Genomic DNA, 22138 nt, shown 5'->3' on the forward strand with positions numbered 1-22138 from the left:
AGTGACTGCTCCCCTCACTTTAGTTTTGGGGTGTTTGAATGTGCGTGGATGTAGTACGATAGAGAGTAAAAGAGTGAGATTGGAAGGCTAGAGTTTCGTCCAAAGATATATACTCCCCTTTAGCAGTGGGCACCGCCAATTCGCTAGGGAAAGCGACAGGGCCCTCCTCACTTGAGGGTTGTCCAGGGGGTCAAACGGTCACCACGCTTACTCGTCCGTCCTCTGGAGGAGACCAAACAAGTATAATCAGCAGGGAGAGGACAAGGTGCCAGAGAGAGAAGTCAGGACTTCTCTGACCTTGAGGATGTAGAATTCCTTTTAGACTTCTGTTACCTACTGTACTGCTCTCACTGGGAGGACGGCCACTCCTCAAGTAGATGCACGAGTGCAGGAGTGTCATCTGCCCACAAATCAAATGGAATGAGGATCTCTGTCTCCCAAGAGCAATCTTCAATACCAGGGCAACACTGCATATTAGTAGCCCTCAAAGATCAGACTCACCGGCAAAAAAAATAAAGAATACAGATCGAGTTTATAGCCAGTTCTATTTATAGTTTACAGGAGAGTGAGACAGCATGTCTTCACTCCACTGAGCCAAAAACAAATGTGACGTAATACTCTGGGTGACCTTACATAAAAAAATTTAATAGCTAGTTTCCAGCTATGCTGGAATAATATATCCATAGTTAAAAGCGAAAGGTTTGTATGAATAGGAACATACTAAAATAGTCCTTACACAATCAGGAATATGGGTAAGAATCCCAAAGTGTTTGTTGATTGGCTGAAGAAAAAAATGAGTGGGTAAAATCAAACACGAGCTGTATTTAGTACAATATCATTAAGTGTGCTATACGACCATGTGTTGTATTGTACCTCTTTGGTAGGATAAATGAATGATTTTAGGTTCCATATGGTTTATATTTATAAATGACGTATCTGGTATGTTATACACCATTGTACCTAGCATGTTTTGACATACACTATGTCATCGTAGTAAAGGGATTAAGAGAAGTACAGTACTATGTGAATATATTCCTGTAAAATTTATTTTTATCAAATTTATACTCTATCTTTCCAGGTGCCTTTGTTGATGCAACTAAGTCCTATGACTTAACATTCTACGTCTTTGGTGGCATATTTGCATTTTCTGGCTTCATGTGCATTCCACTTCGACATCTAAAGAATTGGGAGGACAAAAGAAATGAAAAGAAGACAGAGGAGAAAGATCAAAATAGAATCTAAATTATCCCCAAATATTGAAGTCAGTGAGAAATTGTGCAATACTTAGCACTTCAGTATAAAAGCATGTAGTAGGAAAAGGCAGCTTCACCTGTAACATGACTTACTTTTCCATTGGAATAGTTGCAGGAAGTCTTTAAAACTGCACAAATATATGTATTTCTTAATTTGGTAACTCATGCCATGTGGCTAATTCTTAGGCTACGTCATCAAACGAATGCTCGTTTTTAACTGGACCCCTGCAACTACTGGGATGTTATTTCAAGTAGCTGGAGACCACACATATGTATATTTGAAGTTTTATTGTGGACAGCTACCATAAATGTGACTCGTACTGATAATTTATTACTGAGTAATTGTCAAGTGCAAAATATTGCCTTTCAGTAATTTTAAGGATTCCATTATGTAACCTACGAGAAGTTTTAAGACAAATTGTTGCCTAAAAAAATCTAGGAACATACTAAAAGGAAAACTTTGAATAGATCTTGAAATAAAAACCTGGTCATGTTATGTGAGAAGAAATATAAAAGAATTAATCCCGATATTGGTTTTGTGCAACATTGGTGACAACTAAATTTAATGTTATGGGGGAATATTTTAAATGGGCTTATAAAGTTATTGTAAAATTTAATGATCTTGCTACTTAAGATATTTCTAAATATTGCATTATTGGTTTCAACTTACCTACTTTATTGGTTAATTTAACTTTAATTAAGCCAACCACTTAGAGTGTAATAAAAAGGAAACCAACTACAATAAGAGTTAACTATGGTCATTTTTAACAACTAACTGTAATAGCAGGCATATTTTGTACTTCTCTCTTGGTTTTTACTTACACATGGTAAGTGACATTCAACTTCACTGACTTAAGTGGCCTTCCATTATGAATTGCAAAATTTATCACTTTAATTCTAATGCTTTTGGTACACAATAAAGTGATGGTAAGGGATAATTTTTCTGTACCTCACAGAGACACTTTCAATAGAATAGGATATCATTATCGGCAGTATACAGCTCAAGTCCACTGCTATAACAAAATGAGTTTGTTATAACAGTATATAACACTTGACTATAATCTAGTAGAGTAAATTTTGCAAATCATTATGCTCTCTTTGTTACACATACTTTTTACTCCCTCATCTTTAAAAATGTAGCTTTGATAATGTAATTTTTATAATTAGTAGAAGTGAAGATTCCATCAAGTACACATTAGTCTCCCTGAATGAATCAATGTAAATTATTTACACACAGCAATAATTTACAAAGGCAGAAATAATCTGACAGCCTTTACAGTGTTCTTGTCTGAAAAGTTCTGTGTTGACAGAAAGAGTTAAGGTACACAGTCTCAATATCTTAATTATTCAGCAGATAAGCATTTATATTTTTTTCTTTACTGAGAGAAAAGCCAACAAACAGTAATAACAGTAACAATAGCATCGCAATGAAATATTCAGTTTCCCAAAGAAAAAATTTACCCAGATTCTCTACTTAGATCCTGACTGACAACACCAAAACTCAGACAGTATAGTAGACGCATTAGTTTAAAATTTCACCTTTACAGGTGTAATTTCGGGGTACCTTAACATCATTGAAGGCACTTGCTTGTATTATATCACCTGTCCATCTACCTGTGACTTTACTGTGAATCTGTTAGGCTACTGAACGTTTTTGATTATTAATTATCTTCAATGTAGCATCTCAAATATGGATTCTTACGTGTGATAGGGCCTCCACTGTATCATCATTCTATTTTGTTCATGATTAGTCTAAATTGGGTTTCACTCTATTTCCCATACGCTAACATGTATTAGCCCATCATTTATCATGAACCTGGCAGCTTAATGGGCCATCCATTCCTAAGTCTTTGTTACTAGCTAGTTTTATCTAGTCCGTCTTGAATGGAGGCCATTCACAACTTTTTTCCCTCTCAACTGTTTAGTCAGCTCAGCACTATTTATAATTTTGGGGAATTTTTTCTTAAAGTTTCTTGGACCTGACATTTAAACAACCACATATTCAAGGTTCACTCTCTTGAGGTATAATATCCATTTATGGTATTGGCTAAGGTGGTTGTTGATGAGCATATTGTAGCTTTGCATCTTGTATATGGACTATTATTTTGGTCAACAATGAACAGTCTATGAAGATGGACATTAAAGAAATGCCTATTTTGATCCTTTGGCATCTTAGTAATACCAGTTGCCAGAAAATTCAAAAGTTTCCAAAATTAAAGATAAGTTACTTTCATTAGTCCTCATGTACCAATCAAACAATTTTTAAAAAATTGTGCACAAAAAAATTCTAAAACCCTAATTAATTATTTGCTCCTTTTCTAATCATCAACACATTTCAAAGGTCAATAATTTTTGACTTTCAGAATTTCAAATATACCAACTTGATTACTACAAAAGTCTGAATATCTTTACTAACTAAAATTCAATACCAATACAGTATTTTCATTTAAGCTATCAAAAATAAAGTTCTGCCTGGAAAACAAAAATTTATAAAAAATGCAATTGTAAAGTAAAATGTCTATCGAGTTTATACCTGTTGTGTAAACCTGGCTTAAAAATTATTACAGGGCATTGAGTGGTGGTTTAGGCACAAGATTTTTTTCTGTAATTTTGTCCCCCTTGCGTCTGGTGTGTGCATAATGCAGGTTTACAGAAAGAAGCTGTCTGCATCATAATGCTAATCATTATAAAAGTTTTTTGCTTTTTACAATATCACCTCACATTCTTTCAAGATGTCTGTGCCCTTAAAATGCATAAATGTAATTCTACTACTAAAACCTGAAGTCTCAAAATTTTAACAAATGCTTACACGGTATAAACATTTTGTGTAACGTTTTGGAAATTTTTTTTATTACACTTTGTCACAGATTGTGCTTTCAAGGAACCCCTAAATGTAGTGTTGACCCCCTACCTACAAGCACAGTGTCAATATATCCTGTAGGTGCATCAAACAAATGTGTAGTAGGAATCGCATATTTATATACAAGAATGGTTTTTATGACTAATGTGAATTTTGCATGTTCATGCATTTATTCAGGGTAATTGGGTCACTACTATAGTGTTAACTGCACAATTTAGTCTAAAACTTGTTTAAAAAAAAACTTTTAGATATAACATTTGAAAGATCTTGTGTTCAGAAAAGGAATAAGGCAGGTGATTACTATATTGGTGAGCACTATACAGCCACTCAAAACTAAAAAAAACTAAAACAGGTTTCGTATTTTACAATACTGTACTCTATAACACTGTAAGGTGATTAATGTAAGTTTTTGTCTGGTTTATATAAGGACATTAAGTTTTCAGGGTAAAGATCAACTCAAAATGACATTAGCTCACCTGATGATGAATTCTTTAAAGTAGGCAAAATTTTCTTCCATTGTTTTTAAAACCTTTCGACATTTACGAATTCCAGTTAGTGAGCAGACATGCTATGTGCAAGTCATAATGGTAGGAGGAAGTTAATACCAAACACAAAATAATCATTGTCAGGGTTTCAAGTTTCTTGAAAAAGCTAAAATACTGCATAATGGAAAACTGGAAAAAAAATCAAAATGTTATTAAAGTTTTTGGGCTGCAAATTTGAACCGATTAATGTAAAGGGAAAACTTTGGACAGTTCAAAAGCTGAAAATAATGAAACATTTCTAAAATAAGATTTTTATTTCCACTTCCCTCTGAATAGAATTGGGCTATCACGTGGAAATACCAATTTCCACTTAACAGTTCATTCTATTCATACACAAGATTCATGGAAATAAATACTTTTTTATCAAAACTATAATAGGGTATTTAACCAGATATTTTTTGTATTAAATATTCAACATCCATAAGAATCGGGAACTAATCAACTTCTTTTGGGGAAACTACTCGAATCCAAGTTACCTCAAACAGATAAGCCATTGATCTTAAAAAAATAAAAGACATCTGTTGACTCGTGTCCTGATTTCAAGGAATAGCTGCTCATCATAGAATGATTAATGCTACCTTGGGCAGGCTGATTTCATGATACAATCAGCAGGGCTTAATCCTCATTTGCTTGATCACATTTTATATCAAACTTAAGCCCAAATCTGCTTTGAGTAACTTTAAATTATAATATTAATAAATGGGGTGAGCATTTGTTTAATTTTCCCTTCACAGTGTGATTAAAACTTTTCCAACTTTGGTAAAGTGATGTACAGTACAATTCTTTTTAAGATCCGCAGTGCCATTGGAAGATTATTGGTCGTTTACATATCTGGCATAAATTTTTCCTCTCAGACGTTAATACATGATTCATGGCAAACATTGGATTTCCTTGGAGTAAGTCCCGTGGATGTCCGGAAAAAAAATTAGGGGCTCAGTCTTAAGTGCAATGTACAAAAGTCAACCGTATGTAAATTTTTGTATAATATAATTTTAATGAATCAGCAATACTGTGCTTCTTTTATATTGTAAAACATATTAATGTGTATGTGGTGAATAAAGGAAGTGATATTCTTAACAACTTTACATAAGTTTATATAATCTTTTTCAAAAAGATAAATGTACTATTAGTGAGCTCATGAAGGTATGTAGTTGTTAATTTAGTGTTAAGGTTATGTGATAAATAACATTACTGTTACATTTAAAACCATTTTAGAATAATATAATTGTTATGTATTTATACTTTTTAATACTGACATTAGCAGTTTTTTCAAGTGATAGGTTTAGCGAGGTATTTTATGAAAAAATCTGGAATTTTTATTGTTATTTTTACTGATGAATAAATGAGCCTTGAAGGGGAGCTCTCTTGGAAATGTGAATAACTCTTGCCTGAATAAATGGTACACATGATACTGTACTATATTTCAGAAAATTTCCGCATCTGCAATTTTCTCATTGTGTTATCTACTGTACGTGTTACCCAAAGATAAGACCGAGAATATTACTAAGAATGGAATAAGGTTTACTCCCTGTCGATACCTTGAAACAAAAAGTAGGCAAGACTTCGACTGACATGTAAAACAGGAAGGGTTTCCCTCCATATAAATGGTGAATCTAAACAATCAAGACTGCAATGGCACTTTGTAAAAAAGAAAAGAAATGAAAATATAATTTTAATTATGCTCAAAGCATTTCCTCCTTGTGCCATAATGAAAAAGGTTTAAGTTCCGCTAAATTTTTCTGGTATCATACGTTAACTAGTCTTAATTTAGTGACCACTGTTTATCATATCTAATATATTATTAATCTACTTTTATTTGGTTAGTTAGGATAGCGTTGGGTAAAGGACTTTAAAGTTCAGTTTTAGGTCCCTGAGGGTTCTATAGTAAGTTTACTGTATTGTACTTAAGGCACATTTGGTGCTTTAATTCATATGGATGCCTTTTTGAGTAATAAAGACATTTTTACAATGTTATCTTTTTCTAGGTTTCACCAAACAATTACCAGTAGATCCTACACATCTAATAGGGTTTAGAATGTAATTAAAAAAAAAAGCCTTCTAGCTAAGTATATTAAAAAAAAAAAAAAAACTGGGCTTCACATTGACAGTTCAGCTACAGTGGTTAAGACCGGGCAAAAATCTGCTGTGCAATGAATTTCTGCTGGAGTTAATCCGAGGCAAGCTGGATATAACCAATGAGAAAATATATATGCTGAGTATCTAATATGACATGACTATAAGTTTGACAGCTCTTAAATACTATTGGCATTGTGGAAAGTTCCCCAAAAAGTGCCTGCAACAAGTACTTTTTGTGACCTAGGTAATTGCTTGAACACTGAAAATATAATGCAATGGATATTTGCAAAGTCCTAAATCATTTATTGAGTAAATGATTTATTTCCCCTTTCCTCAAGTTTACAGCAGATGAAGGAATTAAATTGCCTATCATGTCATCACTTTAGACTTTCCAGAGAAAATATAAAGCACCAATAATGAAAGCCATATGACACTGCAAACAAGTAGTAGCCAGCAGTTTTCTCTATAGGACCACAATAACTGGCTGGTTTTGACCAAGAATGGTCTAAATCCTTTGTTCCTACAGACATGTAAACCATCACTCTACTATAGGAGATGGACAACATCGAAGCTGGAATATGGAAGTTTAAAATTTTAACAAGTTGTAAACTACTGGCAGGTAGTTACCCTGCCCGGGGGATGGGGAGGCAGTCACCTCCACTGTAGCTTCCTGTAACCTCTATTGGATTGCAACTGTCTTGATCCTTTATGCTGGAAATTTTGAAAGTTTTTGTTTTTAGAAATTATCTTTAAAATTTCTTTCTTTCCAGACTTGCATGTTTGTTTGTGACTACTAAGCATGCATATTTTACTACAGTTTAGGACCTTTTGGTACAAGTGTCTATTGATGGTCCTATGATTACATCCCTGCCTAATGATCACTGGGGCCAGAAGGTCATCCTTGAAAGAGAAGCAGTTTAGGGGAAGACACAATCCCTTCTTTAGGGGTATTTGAAATTGCTTGTGGCCTCTCCCCCTTTCCCCTTTTCTCTTGGATGTGAGAGACTTCCTCCAGATGGGAGTTTTTTTTTTCTTTTTTCAATCTGACATTGTGATATGGTGAATTGAAGAAAAGGATCCCGAAGGGTTGGAGAGCTCCTCTGGGACTTGCTAGGCTCCTTCGCATGGTTTCATGAAAGGTGTAGTGTCTACGGAAGGAATGGTCATTTCTGCCCATGGTCATTCCCCAGACGCTTTAGGATCTCTTCGATACTGCCTTTCTTGGAGGACTAGGCCAACAATAACTATGAAGACCTTCCAAGTTGCAGCTCTAGGCTTTGCCCTTCAGGAGGTATTTCGCCAGAGCTCTTCTGCTCCTAGGGCATACTCTCGACGTCACTTGTCTAGATCCAGCGAGCAATTTTGAGGATGTTTTACAGCTGCTGACCTACTAGAATTAGTATCAACCAGCAGGGGTCACTTGCCTTAGTTAGATAGGCACTGCACATCACAAGGAACTGGCTATCCTTTGATGTATCTAGCCAATGAATCCTCTATGGATTTAGTCAGTCATGGATAAAGATGAAAGAAAGGCCCCAAGTCCTAGGTGTAGCGGGGTGCTAAGAATCTCCCGGTTTTCAGGTGCAGTCAAGTCGTCATCCTTTGGGGTGTCCTTCAGGTCCGTCCTTTTCACAGGAAGATCTCCGTCACCTTTTCAGTCGTTCATCCTGACCTGCAGGGAACTACAAGACCTTCAATGACTTTAAGGACCTTTTCACCAGACTGGGCCCTTCAGGAAGTCCTCCTCAAGAGCAATGCTTCGAGGAGACTAGCAACCTTGCCTTGATCCTTCCTTTCGAGGATCACCGATGCCTTTGACGTCTTTCATCCTGAGCTTCACGGAACTTCAGGCGTCGTCCTTCAGGTCCTCCTCCTCCAGAGCATTCTTGCTCCTCAGTGTGTGCTCACAAGATTGCTTTTCATCTGTTTCCTGATCCTTCCTCTTTGAAGGAGTATTAATAATGCCCACAGAGTCCTTCATTCTGATCTTCATGGAACTTCTAGCTTCAGCACGAGACTTCGTGGGCCCCTCTTAACTGCTGTTCCAGACGTCTTGCTTCAAAACTTGGTCACAAGGTTGCTTGACAGCCTTGTCATGATCCTTCCTTTACTGAGGAGGATCTTCAACACTTCTGGCATCCTTCTCTTTGGCCTTCATGGAACTTCTTATCCTTCGGAGTGGCTAATGGCTAATCTTCCTTTTGGAATCTTCAAAGTGGGAGTTGTCCTCCCTAGGCGCCTCCCCGAGGGAGGAGTCCTTCAGTCTTCTTCCAGTCTGCCTTGACCCTGTTCCTTCTACCTCTCTAGGAGTGTTCAGAGTTCTGAACTTCCCTGCAAAGTCACTGTCACCGTCAGAGAGAGCTTCTATGCTCAGCACCGTCACCCTCCTCCCAGTCAACTGGTTGTGCTCTTCCTGATCACTCTCCTCTTGGTCACTTCTAGACACGCTCCTCCCAGTCCTCTACCAAGCATCACCAGACGAACCTTGTCAGCAGCCATGAGTTTCTTTGTCTTGCAAATGTGCGCAGCACCAAACACAATCCTGCCTACACTCATCTGCTACAGTTGTATAGTTTTCTCGACACGTGACTTAAGATGTGCTACTTATAGAAGCTGCTTTCTACTCTTCTTGCAAAAGGGTGCATCTACAGACATGCCTCTTAAAGGCACCTCTTCTAGATGTTCCTAGTAGAACGAACAGACACTAACATTGCATTGTCACCTAGTCCTTTCCTCTCATTAGTAAAGTTTTCTTACCGAGGAAGATACGAGGGGCTCACTTTGCAGACATGACAATGAAGGATGGCCAGTGGCATCTAGCAGCTTAGAAACTTCTCCATCTGAATTTAGTCTTCTAACTTCAAGGGTCACAGCACAATCAGAAGGGGTCTCCTCGGATTAGAAGAGAGTTTCTCTCTAAGGATATGCCTGAGAGCTAGCAGAACAAGACACAACTCAACTTGGGACCTTTCCAAAGTATTACACATAAGGGACTGGGAAAATGGAAAAGCACATTCCCAATACCTGGGTGGCGTGAGTACTCAATCGGACTGGGAAAATGGAAAAGCACATTTCCCAATACCTGGGTGGCGTGAGTACTCAATCCCTAGAGGGACCGTTGCCTGCTGACGGTAAGTCTGAAGTATCTGACCAAGTCCTGGAGAACCGGTCACCAGGTGATTCTCATCACTCCTGTAGGATGTGAAGGATGATTTAAAGGCCAACATATACATTACCCATATCTAGCTTACAGTGCTGGTGATTGGTGTGTGTAATCACTCAACTGCAACCTGTGCTACTGCAATAGCTGTTACACCAGGCTTGCATTCTGCTTGCTGGAGCACGAGGGAATTGGTCAGCAGGTAAGCTCTGTTACTTCCTCAGTTTTCAAGGACAAGGACACTCCTTTTCATGGCAGGAATGGAAAAGAAGTGTGAAACATTCACTTACACCCGGCATATGGAGTCAGTATTCAGTACTGGCTGGGACCATTCTGCAGCAGCCAAACCAATGAGAAAACCGTTGTATTGAGCTCGCTACTGTCCAATCTAACGCGAAGGTACTGGTCAAAGAATGAGGGATAATACTCCCTCCAGAAGAAGGAGAGCTGATTCCTATGGGCCAGGATATTCCTCCTATGTCTTGACAGGAATGATAAAGGTAGAACTAATGCTTACCCTCATCTAACCTATGGATCTACCCGCCCGAACTGTACGGTAACAGGCATCAGGCAAGATGTGTCACTTCCCCTCAAAGGCCTCCAGCATGAGACTGCTGCATCTTTTTTATTCTGAGATGTGTTTGGAGAGAATATTTAGGGGAAGAAAGAATTGATAGAGGTGAAAGAAGAGAGAGCAAACTTGCTCTTCTCCCTTTGCCAACAATTTGTCCTTGCTACCATGTGAGGTTCAGCAGTTCCTACCGATCAGGAACAGCACAAGGAAAAATTCCCAGTCGAAAAACATTCCCAAGTATTCGTCCTTTGCTTGGGCTCAAGATCCAAGTGAGGAGTAGTCTCAACCTTATCCTGGAAAGACTCTGAAAAGGCCATTTCAAGTGCCCGACACTTATCACTCAGGTGGACACGTGAACACACGAGTAACAAAAGCATGAAGTCAGGTCATCCCTACTAAAGCTGAGGAAGAAGCAAATGCTCCAACTAAATCTTGCCTGACATATATCAGTTCAACTAAGAATACTTGTCTGTCCCTGTGACAACTTATAAAGAGACAACGGGAGATGACTGGAAAAGGTTATACAGTACAGTCATACCTCTCTTCATGAGAGTCTCCTTACAAAATTTTCACACTGCGAAACAAGATGCGAATAGTTTTATGACTCTCTTTGCGAAAAATGTTTCATATCAAGAAAAGAGATTTGGCAGCCAGGCCGAGAAGAAAATAGTCACCCATTGAAGAAAATGGGTTTACACAATAGAAAATGTATCTGTAGTCTATAGTAGGGATAACTATAATAGTACAGTACATATGGTACTGTATATTTCGTATATTTACAATATTGTATTGTATGTATTGTATTATTTTCCATTTATTACTACATTATGTTCTAATAACTACTTAATTTACAGGTATTAACAGTTAGTTTAGGTATACTGAATGGTTCAAATGTATTTGGCTGTACAGTACTTCATTGTGGTTATACTGTAGCTTTATTATAAGATTTAATGTGGTGTTTTGTAGGGTTTGGAAAGAATTAGGCAATTTAAGTAAAATGTGACTCACAACACGAAAAAATCATGTTACGAAAGCCACTCTAGAACAAACTGATTTTGTGTTGTGAGGCATTACTGTATATGATTTCCAGAGCAAAAATCCTGGATTGTTCCACCTCTATCACATGTCAATATTAAGTAGATTTAAAAGAAGATGAAGTGAATGTGCAAGGCAAGGCATATCCCCCTAATAACAACAGGGGACAACCTCTGCACAGCTCCATCTACCTTCTTCCTCATAACACCCATGCTGAATTGAGTCTGGGAGTCTGGGAGTGGCAAAAATGGGTAAAACAAGGTCCAACCAATTCTGGAGGAAGAAGCTGCAGGTTTTATTAGGATTTGGAGAAGGAACCTTCCTCAAAATTGAGCCAGGCTTGAGGTCCTCTATCATTTGGCCTGTGCTTTGATTGGCCCCGTAAGGGACTGATTGCCTCCGGCTAATAATCTGCTGTGGGCCACATATGATCGGAGGTGCCAAAGGTCCTTGTTATGGTGTGATTTGGTGGTGTCCGATGAGCCATCAGCCAAAAGTGATCGACCTTCAGCATTCGGCCAGTGAAATGGCTGGAACAACAGCCCAGTGCCCTGATCTACAAAGAATTGGGTACCATGTACGAACCTTCTCCTTTTCTCAAAGAAGAGAGATCATCTTTGCGGACTGCTTCGATTACTCTTAACTCTTGTCAGAAACAGAAGGGGAGGATAGCTTCACTCAACAGCAATACCCTTACTTGCCTACGAGTTGGCATGGGGTAAAAAATTCTGATCACCTGATACTAGTGCAAACAACTTCACTGTTGCACTGGTCTTACCTTGCTGACCAACCCTTAAGGTACTAATCGGCGAGTAAACGTCATCGAGTTTGAAGGTAAACAGCAGTAGATGTTGCACCAAACTCATGGTTGTTAATCAACCCCACAGGAACCCATTGGTGTCTGAGTTCTGTTAGCTATGCTCTGCAATGGACAAGAAGTAGTGGACACTATATGATACCTAAGGTAATAGCATATATAATACTCATATAGGACCTTCTACCTATAAAAGCTCAATACCAACACGAGGGGGTAGAGTGAACGATACTCCTATTGGCTTACCATAAGTTGCAGGAGATTGGTCCAGGAAAGACCATTCAACTCCAACTGATGAAAGAACAATTGCGGTATCACCAAGTTCATGATCGCTAAGTGGCCTGGAAAATACTGGTTTGCAAGCGAGTTCCATATGGAGCCAAAGCACGAACCAGGTTACGGAACAATCCTCGATATCTCTATGTAATAGTGAGAGCATGCACTTTGACCCTCCCCTGGCCTTCGGGGCTGTTGTTTGTTCCAAGTACGACTGTTCACTATCTCCCAGTGCAATTGTGGTAACTATAAGAATGAACTGTAGTTGCTTAACTGACCCTGAAGATACCAGAAGTTAGTGGGTGAGAGGCCTCACTCCCTTATGAAGGAGGAGAGCAATCTCTGTTAGTCCCAAGAAACTTTTTGTGAAAGGTATTCCCAAGCAACTATCTTATTCATTATCTTCTCAAGGAATGGAGGGAGAAGAGATTGGTAGAGGAGGAAGAGAGAGGGTAAACTTTCCTTCTTGTCAACCATTCTTCCTTCCTATTACAGATAAGTCACGGTCTGGGGGAGCGATAATGACTGTTCTCCATCTGAGGAGGAAGCTCTTGTGCAACACATATCACTACACTGGAGGATTTGTCAGAAGGAGAGACTGGGAACACTCACGGATACTACATTACACAGGGATCACCATATGGAAAACATTTTCAGCATCAGGTTTGGCCAACAGACAAATAATTTTCACCATCGGGCTCACATGTAAGGGCGACACTCGTTCCAATTCTGGAAACTCCATCCTGCGGCAGAGATACTACCATGATGTGAGATGACTTACACTATTAGTTTATTATCATCTTCATTGTATGGACATGAACACCACTCCAAAGATGGGGAAGGGGGTTTGCCTGTTGCTAAAAGTCACCCCTTCACATAGGTACACAACACATGTAGTTTCAAAAGTTTGTATCATGTAACATAGGAACATAATTTACTCCACTACAAGCTTACCTTTCGGTGAACATCTGATCACGAGCAATAGCGCTAAGAAAAACAAAACTCAACAATCATCACAAATGAATGTATGCCTGTACAAATTCTGGCCTGTTGGTAACCAACTACTCTGTCATCAATTATATGGCTGTTCCAGAGCTACAGAAGACATATCCCTATTTTAGAGGACAAAAGGTTTACATTAGGGTAGGAACAACTAAACAGTCTGATAACGGCTTCATATCTCGTCTAGTGAGTTATGATAAATTAGATCTACTTCAAACCAATTTGGTATCAGAACAGTACAAGTGATAAAACTATACATTATACTTATTGAATATACGTAAGGTCATATAAACTGTAATTAATATAATATCTTTTTTATGAATATTTACACATAATGTTTATCAGATTAATAAAATTAATGACCTGAACAGTAGCAAAAATTATGTAGGACACATTACACTGCGCATTACACAACTTACTTGTTAGACACTGTATCAACAACCATTCACAGAAATTTCGTAACAAACGCTCACACTAAAGTACTAAGAGGCAGTTAATCAGCAACCATTCAAATACATGAAAAAAGATGAATAGTAACTGGAAGGACCATACTTCACAAAATATATGGTTTCTTTTGGTTCTATGGCAAATTAAAATAATGAAGTACTGGTAAGACTATGCGTTATAAAATACCTATCCTCTAATAAAAAAAATCTAGAATAACAAGACTCTGTCTTGAATTCCTACTACCTTTATGCAGTCAACAAAGATGAGATGCTTATTTGTGGTCAATTACAGTACCATACTTGCAAACACGTTATTCATAAAAATTTAACACGTAAATGCATACTACATGTGCAACACAAGACAATCACTCACGCTTAATGTGTACCTGATAAAAGACAATGAAAATTTGGCAGTTTTTGGGAACTGACGGAAGCTATCGTCGAGACAAGAATCACTTCGTAAATCTACCTGAAAAATAATGAACATCCAGTCCATAGCTTATTTACAACAATAATTTATGTATAAAAATCAATGTGAAAATGAAACAGCACTTTTATGATGTGATTCATTATGCAACTATCTTAACTTGAATGATACATGTAAATTATAGCTGTGGGATATATAGAATGTTCAAACATGGGATACATTGTGAAGTCCGCTGCTAAAAAAAATACAAAGGTGATTCCCAAATGCATCCGATAAGATGAGGGCTACACTTTTAAAAAGCAATAACTTATCCCAATTTCTGCAAATACAACTTTTCCCCCAATTTTAATGCTTCTAAGCATACAAATCACTATTTACTACATGCCACAATTGTCAGTAGCCAATGAGGAAAGAGGGAGTAAAGAGGGTTTGGGTTGTTGGATAAGATTGAATATGACAAATTCGTAGATAATATGTTATTTTTATTAGTAAAATAAATTTTTGAATATACTTACCCGATAATCATGTAGCTGTCAACTCCGTTGCCCGACAGAATTCTATGGAGGGATACGCCAGCTATCACAATACTAGAAGGGGGTGTATTTACCAGCGCCACCTGTGGCCAGGTACTCAAGTACTTCTTGTTGACACCTCCTCAATTATTCCTCGGTCCACTGGTTCTCTATGGGGAGGAAGGGAGGGTCGATTAAATCATGATTATCGGGTAAGTATATTCAAAAATTTATTTTACTAATAAAAATAACATTTTTCAATATTAAACTTACCCGATAATCATGTAGCTGATTCACACCCAGGGGGGTGGGTGAAAAACCAGTGTACAAGACTAAAGGATAGCTAAGTATCCCGTATTTCATATAATCAGTTATCCACAATAACAATGAAATAATAAGTACCTGGTAAGGAAGTCGACTTGAACCGTTACTCTGCCTTTAATAAGATCGTCTTCCTTACTGAGCGCAGCGTTCCTCTTGGGAGGCTGAATCAACTCAAAGGTGCTAAAGTATACAGGGCTGCAACCCATACTAAAGGACCTCATCACAACCTTTAACCTCGGCGCTTCTCAAGAAAGAATTGACCACCCGCCAAATCAACAAGGATGTGGAAGGCTTCTTAGCCGACCGTACAACCCATAAAAAGTATTCAAGAGAAAGGTTAAAAGGTTATGGGATTATGGGAATGTAGTGGCTGAGCCCTCGCCTACTACTGCATTCGTTGCTACGAATGATCCCAGGGTGTAGCAGTACTCGTAAAGAGACTGGACATCTTTGAGATAGAATGATGCGAACACTGACTTGCTTCTCCAATAGGTTGCATCCATAACACTCTGCAGAGAATGGTTCTGTTTGAAGGCCACTGAAGTAGCCACAGCTCCCACTTCATGTGTCCTTACCTTCAGCAAAGCAAGGTCTTCTTCCTTCAGATGAGAATGTGTTTCTCTAATCAGAAGCCTGAATAGTAAGAAACTGAGTTCTTAGAACTTGGAAAAGAAGGTTTCTTGATAGCACACTATAAGGTTTCTGATTGTCCTTGTAAAGGTTAAGACCTTTTTAGATAGTACCTAAGAGCTCTAACTGGGCAAAGTACTCTCTTCAGATCATTCCCCACCAAGTTGGACAGGCTTGGGATCTCGAACGACTTAGGCCAAGGACGTGAAGGAAGCTCGTTTAGCAAAAACCGAGCTGCAAGGAACATGTAGCCGTTTCAGATGTGAAAACAATGATCCTGCTGAAGGCGTGGATCTCACTTACTCTTTTAGCTGTTGTCAAGCACACGAGGAAAAGAGTTTTTAATGTGAGGTCCTAAAAAGAGGCTGATTGGAGAGGTTCAAATCTTGATGACATAAGGAACCTTAGGACCACGTCTAGATTCCAGCCTGGAGTGGACAACCGACGTTCCTTTGAGGTCTCAAAAGACCTAGGGAGGTCCTGTAGATCTTTGTTGGTGGAAAGATCCAAGCCTCTGTGGCGGAAAACCGCTGCCAACATACTTCTGTAACCCTTGATCGTAGGAGCTGAAAGGGATCTTACTTTCCTTAGATATAACAGGAAGTCAGCAATCTGGGTTACAGTGGTACTGGTTGAGGAAACTGCATTGGTCTTGTACCAGCTACGGAAGACTTCCCCTTGAGACTGATAGATTCTGAGAGTGGATGTTCTCCTTGCTTTGGCAATCGCTCTGGCTGCCTCCTTCGAAAAGCACCTAGCTCTTGAGAGTCTTTCGAAAGTCTGAAGGCAGTCAGACGAAGAGCGTGGAGGATTGGTTGTACCTTCTTTACGTGAGGTAGACTTAGAAGGTTCACTCCTAGAGGAAGAGTCCTGGGAATGTCGACCAGCCATTGCAGTACCTCTAGGAACCATTCTCTCGCGGACCAGAGCGGAGCCAACCAACGTCAGCCGTGTCCCTTTGTGAGAGGAGAACTTCTGAAGTACCCTGTTGACAATCTTGAACGGCGGGAATGCATACAGGTCGAGATGGAACCAATCCAGCAGAAAAGCATCCACGTGAACTGCTGCTGGGTCTGGAATCGGAGAACAATACAACAGGAGTCTCTAGGTTATCGAGGTAGTGAACAGATCTATGGTTGGCTGACCCCACAGGGCCCAAAGTCTGTTGCAAACATTCTTGAGAAGGGTCCACTCTGTGGGGATGACCTGACCCTTCCGTCTGAGGTGATCTGCCATGACATTCATACCGCCCTGAATGAACCTCGTTACCAGTTAGCTTTCGATCTTAAGACCAGATGAGTAGGTCCCTTGCGATCTAGAACAACTTCCACGAAAGAGTCCCTCCCTGCTTGAAGATGTAAGCCAGGGCTGTGGTGTTGTCAGAGTCCACCTCCACCACTTTGTTAAGCTGGAGGGACTTGAAGTTTATCAAGGCCAGAATAACCGCCAACAACTTCTTGCAAATGATGTGAAGTGTCCTTTGCTCCTGATTCCATGTTCCCGAGCATTCTTGTCCGTCCAAAGTCGCACCCCAGCCCGTGTCTGATGCGTCCGAGAGGAGACGGCGGTGTTTCTGAACAGCCAAAGGTAGACTTCCTTGAGAAGAAAGCTGTTCTTACACCACGCGAGAGAAGACCTCCTCTCTTCGGAAACAGGAACTGAGACCGTCTCTAGCGTCATGTCCTTAATCCAGTGAGCAGCTAGATGATACTGAAGGGGGGGGAGGTGGAGTCTCCCTAACACGATGAACAGGGCCAGCGATGAAAGTGTCCCTGTTAGACTCATCCACTACCTGACTGAGCATCGGTTCCTTCTCAGCATGCTCTGGATGCATTCTAGGGCTTGGAAGATCCTTGGGGCCGACGGACAAGTCCGAAAAGCTCGACTCTGAAGATCCATACCCAAGGAGACAATGGTCTGGGATGGAACGAGCTGAGACTCCTCAAAATTGACCAGGAGGCCCAGTTCCTTGGTCAGATCCATAGTCCATTTGAAAATCTCCAGACAGCGACGACTTGTGAGAGCTCTTAAAAGCCAGTCGTCTGACGGAGCCGGACACAAGATCATGATACTGCTGCACAGTCTGTGAACTGTCAATCATGGGCAAGCGAGGAAGTACAGTGACAACCCGAATCTGTCTAGACTGTCTGGGTCGTACAGACAACTCCTTATCGGGTTGCTGAGGTTGCCGCACTGCGTCACAACAAGTCACTTCTGTTGGTTGTTGAAAGTCTTCCCCGTGACACATTGACTCCGTAAACAAAAAATCCTCTAACAAGGACTAAGCTTGGACTGCATGTCATGCAACACAGCTCAAGGTCTATGGGAGCAGGTGTGGTAACAGACGGGATTAGCGACTGAAGTGGAACCATTACCTTCCCTGAAAGCATGTTATGCTTAAATAAAAGTCCATAAGAGGTTATGCAGCTAAAGGCTCCCTCCAAATGACAGAGTCCTCAAGGGAATATCAGAAGGAGGGAGAAAAGAACTTTCTCATCTACAGGGACCATATCCTAGAAAAGCTAAGTTCTCTCAGTGAGGGTTCACTGGTGCAAAAGCAGCAGACTAGAAGGCAACGTTATGAAACTGCTTGACAGTCTAGTGAGTTGGCAACAACCAAAGATGTGTGACTGAGAAGCATGCGGTAAGGTATGCAGAGCATGATGTATGCAGAGTATGCTGTCTGCAGAGCATGCTGTATGTAGAGCATGTTGTATGCAGAGCATGTTGTATGCAGAGCATGCTGAATGCAGAGCATGCTGTATGCAGAGCATGTTGTATGCAGAGCATGCTGAATGCAGAGCATGCTGTATGCAGAGCATGTTGTATGCAGAGCATGCTGTATGCAGAGCATGCTGTATGCAGAGCATGTAGTAAGCAGAGCCTGCAGTAAGCAGAGCCTGCTGTAAGGAAAGCAGAGCGTGTGCATGGCGTTTAACATTTCTCAGAAATTCCATGACCAGTGCTAGAGTGCTTTATGCATGCTTGCATGGGGTTTTAATATCAACATAATATTTACCTTACATTCATAACTCATGATTCATATTTTTGCCATATTTTGCGATCTTGTTAAAAATATATTGCAAGGAATACAAATATATTTTTATAAGAAATACAAATAACCTCCATTATCATATGGTTTGAAAATGGAGGTAAGGTATGCTGAACAGCAGAGTCAGAACGAGCTGGAACAACAATAGTTGTGGTTTCCTCTTCAAGACTCTGTTGAGGGAACACCTGAGGCTCAGTCTGCAAAGGCTGAATAAAAGACAAGCAGAAGGAAGGCGCATGGGTGGAGGAGGCTGACTCCTAGCATGAGTGGTTGAACCCAAGGGTTGCGCTTGCTGAGCGGTTGGCGGAAGCGGAGTAGCAAGTTCCAGTTCCTGTGGTGTGAGTGGAGCGCGATGAGGAAGAGGCTGCGCAGAACAAGGTAAATGTCTCGCAAGCTGAGGCTCCTGAGGCGCAAGGCTAAGGTGTTGTGGTGCTTGCCTTGTGGAGGGTTGAGCTCGCTGCAGCGAGAGCTGAGGAGACTGACTCATGGACGGGAGAGGTTGTTGTACCTCAACCGAGTGTTGCATCACTGGTGGAGCAGCAAGTGGAGGCGGAGGAAGAGAGGTATAATCCTCCTGATCCCATTGTAAAGGTTGCCTTAAGGAAGGCGGAGGCTGAACACCACTGGGAACAGCAAACTCAGCACGTGGCTCAACATCGTACGCCTGGCAGGTGGTACTGCGATCAGGCGGAGCGAGCGTAGGCGGAGGGAGTGTAGGCGGAGGCGGAGGCGCAACACTCTCAGCCCGACACTCACGCATCAAGTCCGAAAGCTGTGCTTGCATGGACTGTAGTAGAGTCCACAACATCGTACGCCTGGCAGGTGGTACTGCGATCAGGCGGAGCGAGCGTAGGCGGAGGGAGTGTAGGCGGAGGCGGAGGCGCAACACTTTCAGCCCGACACTCACGCATCAAGTCCGAAAGCTGTGCTTGCATGGACTGTAGTAGAGTCCACAACATCGTACGCCTGGCAGGTGGTACTGCGATCAGGCGGAGCGAGCGTAGGCGGAGGGAGTGTAGGCGGAGGCGGAGGCGCAACACTCTCAACCCGACACTCACGCATCAAGACCGAAAGTTGTGACTGCATGGACTGCAGTAGAGTCAACTTTGGGTCGGCAGACACTAAGGTCTGCTGAGGTAAAGCCTTAACAGCAGAGATCTGTTGCGGCAGAACCTTACTCCTCTTAGGCGGAGTGCATTCAACTGATGACTGAGGAGAGTCAGAGCTAACCCAATGACTGCATCCGGGTTGTTGAACTTTAACTTCGTACGTCTGGCATAGGTCTGGACTTTACGTTTAAGAGGTCTTGAGACCTGAGACCAGCGTTACTCTGCCTTTATTTTCTCCCCTAAATCTCTTCTGCAGACGAGCAAAATAAGGGCTCAATCGTCTGCGGGTGGGAGTGACGGTCTCGGTAAGACACGCCCACAACCACCGAGGATACTTCTGTGCGCCGATCAAGGCCTGCTGAACCCTTATGCCCTTCGACATTGCTTCTCCCCTGGGCTTGGGAGCTTGCAAGAGGTCCCGGACTGGGAGGACGACTGGCGCGCACAGAAGTACCCTCACGCACAACACTGACATACTTTGCGCTAATCACTTATCACTTTGATTTCTGTTTGCACTTACAGTATTTCACTGAACTCGAAACTTTAAGTGGTTTGTACCTGAAACACGCAATTCTATCCTTTCTCAAAAGTTAGTAATTGCGAAAACAGAATTACAATGTAACAGAAAAATCTAATGAAAGATAATTCAGTGGCTGGAAAGAGACTAAACACTAGATCACTCTAGAAACGTTTAGTTTCTTCCCCTAAAGAGACTAGGGAGAAGAGCAAAAACGATAACGACGTTACTCGTACGCCTGGCAGGCTTGAACGAAACGTTTATCCTCTTTCTCCCTCCGTCTCTATCTCTCTCTCTCTCTCTCTCTCTCTCTCTTGACTTAGAACCTGAGAGAAGAGCCCAATCATATATATCGTTAAAACATATTATTGTTAAAGGAAAAAACTGAAATATTTCCCAAAATGAAAAGTTCCTTTATTAGGATCAAAACCATTAAGTTAAGAAAGAATGAACAAAACGCTAGACACGGTTACTCTTACTGCAACGTGAAACCGTGAACATTCTTTCTCTATCGTAACGATAGAGTGCAAGTTGAACGTTCTGAACGTCAACAACTGCAGAGACAAAACAAAACGTTAGTTCAACTTTGAAAAAGTACGAGACTATCAAAGAAATTCTTTCAAACTCTGTGGCGGAAATAGCATAATATGTTAACAGGTAAAACCGAAATGACGGGCTCAATGTTAATTAACTTCGGTACCAAGAAAAGACCGCCTACTATTAGGAAGGTCGAATATAAACAAATATAAAAATTAATTTAATAAGTTTATAATAAAAGGAAGTTAATCGAAGAGGCCTATAAGAGGCGGAGAGATATAAAATAAATCTATAACTTTTGTTAAGCAAAATTAAGAAAGAGAGTCTATACTCTCTTAGACACCAACACTTCCGTCTAAGGGAAGGGTCGGCCATTGAAAGGTGAACGAGAGTTCATACTCTCTTCGTCACCATAATTAATCAAATTAATTCCAAAAGCTAACTAAGCTAATATAGAAGTTTCCAGTAAAGCGACAGCCGAAATCAAAGAGAAATACTTCACCAAAGTCGTGAAAATACTCCAAGAACATAAGCGTATCCCAGAACGTCTTGCCGGAAGCACGACAGAGGAATAATTGAGGAGGTGTCAACAAGAAGTACTTGAGTACCTGGCCACAGGTGGCGCTGGTAAATACACCCCCTTCTAGTATTGTGATAGCTGGCGTATCCCTCCATAGAATTCTGTCGGGCAACGGAGTTGACAGCTACATGATTATCGGGTAAGTTTAATATTGAAAATTGTATTTTTCCTAATTATACAAACCTTAGCTATTTAATAGGGGTATTACTTTCGGCGAAGCTGAAATGACGAGCCATTAAAATTTAGCGAGGGTTAACTACACATACCACTAGTTAGCGGGGGTAGGGGAGGGTAGCTTGCTACCGCACCCCCCTCCCACACCTGTGATTGAGCTCACTTTGCTTGGAGGTAGGACTTCAAAGGGGATAGGGCTGGCGGGTAAGTTTTCTTAAATAGCTAATGTTCGTAT

At 40.6% G+C, this 22138-nt stretch overlaps 2 protein-coding genes across 9 annotated transcripts in view; one reads left to right on the forward strand and one right to left on the reverse strand.

The window, feature by feature from the left end:
- The window catches only part of LOC137638637 (monocarboxylate transporter 14-like), a 121260-nt gene extending 114633 nt beyond the window's left edge, over nt 1-6627 (forward strand). For all 5 annotated transcript variants that reach the window (XM_068370896.1, XM_068370894.1, XM_068370893.1 and 2 more), the window contains one exon: nt 1079-6627. In XM_068370896.1, coding sequence (XP_068226997.1) covers nt 1079-1242 — 164 coding nt within the window. In that variant the 3' untranslated portion in view covers nt 1243-6627. The remainder of the gene's footprint in view (nt 1-1078) is intronic.
- LOC137638639 (protein phosphatase 1 regulatory subunit 7-like) overlaps nt 1-22138 on the reverse strand; it is a 106270-nt gene that overhangs the window by 12972 nt on the left and 71160 nt on the right. Inside the window, exon 9 of one of the 4 annotated variants that reach the window (XM_068370901.1) lies at nt 13894-14506. The exons of 2 other annotated variants lie outside the window; for them this stretch is intronic. In XM_068370901.1, coding sequence (XP_068227002.1) covers nt 14494-14506 — 13 coding nt within the window. In that variant the 3' untranslated portion in view covers nt 13894-14493. Of the gene's footprint in view, nt 1-13893; nt 14511-22138 lie in introns of those variants that run through there. One more of the 4 variants, XM_068370902.1, reaches the window with a different exon arrangement.

The sequence above is a fragment of the Palaemon carinicauda genome, chromosome 3 (genome assembly GCF_036898095.1).
Source record: "Palaemon carinicauda isolate YSFRI2023 chromosome 3, ASM3689809v2, whole genome shotgun sequence".
In the NCBI taxonomy this organism is placed as follows: Eukaryota; Metazoa; Arthropoda; class Malacostraca; order Decapoda; family Palaemonidae; genus Palaemon; species Palaemon carinicauda.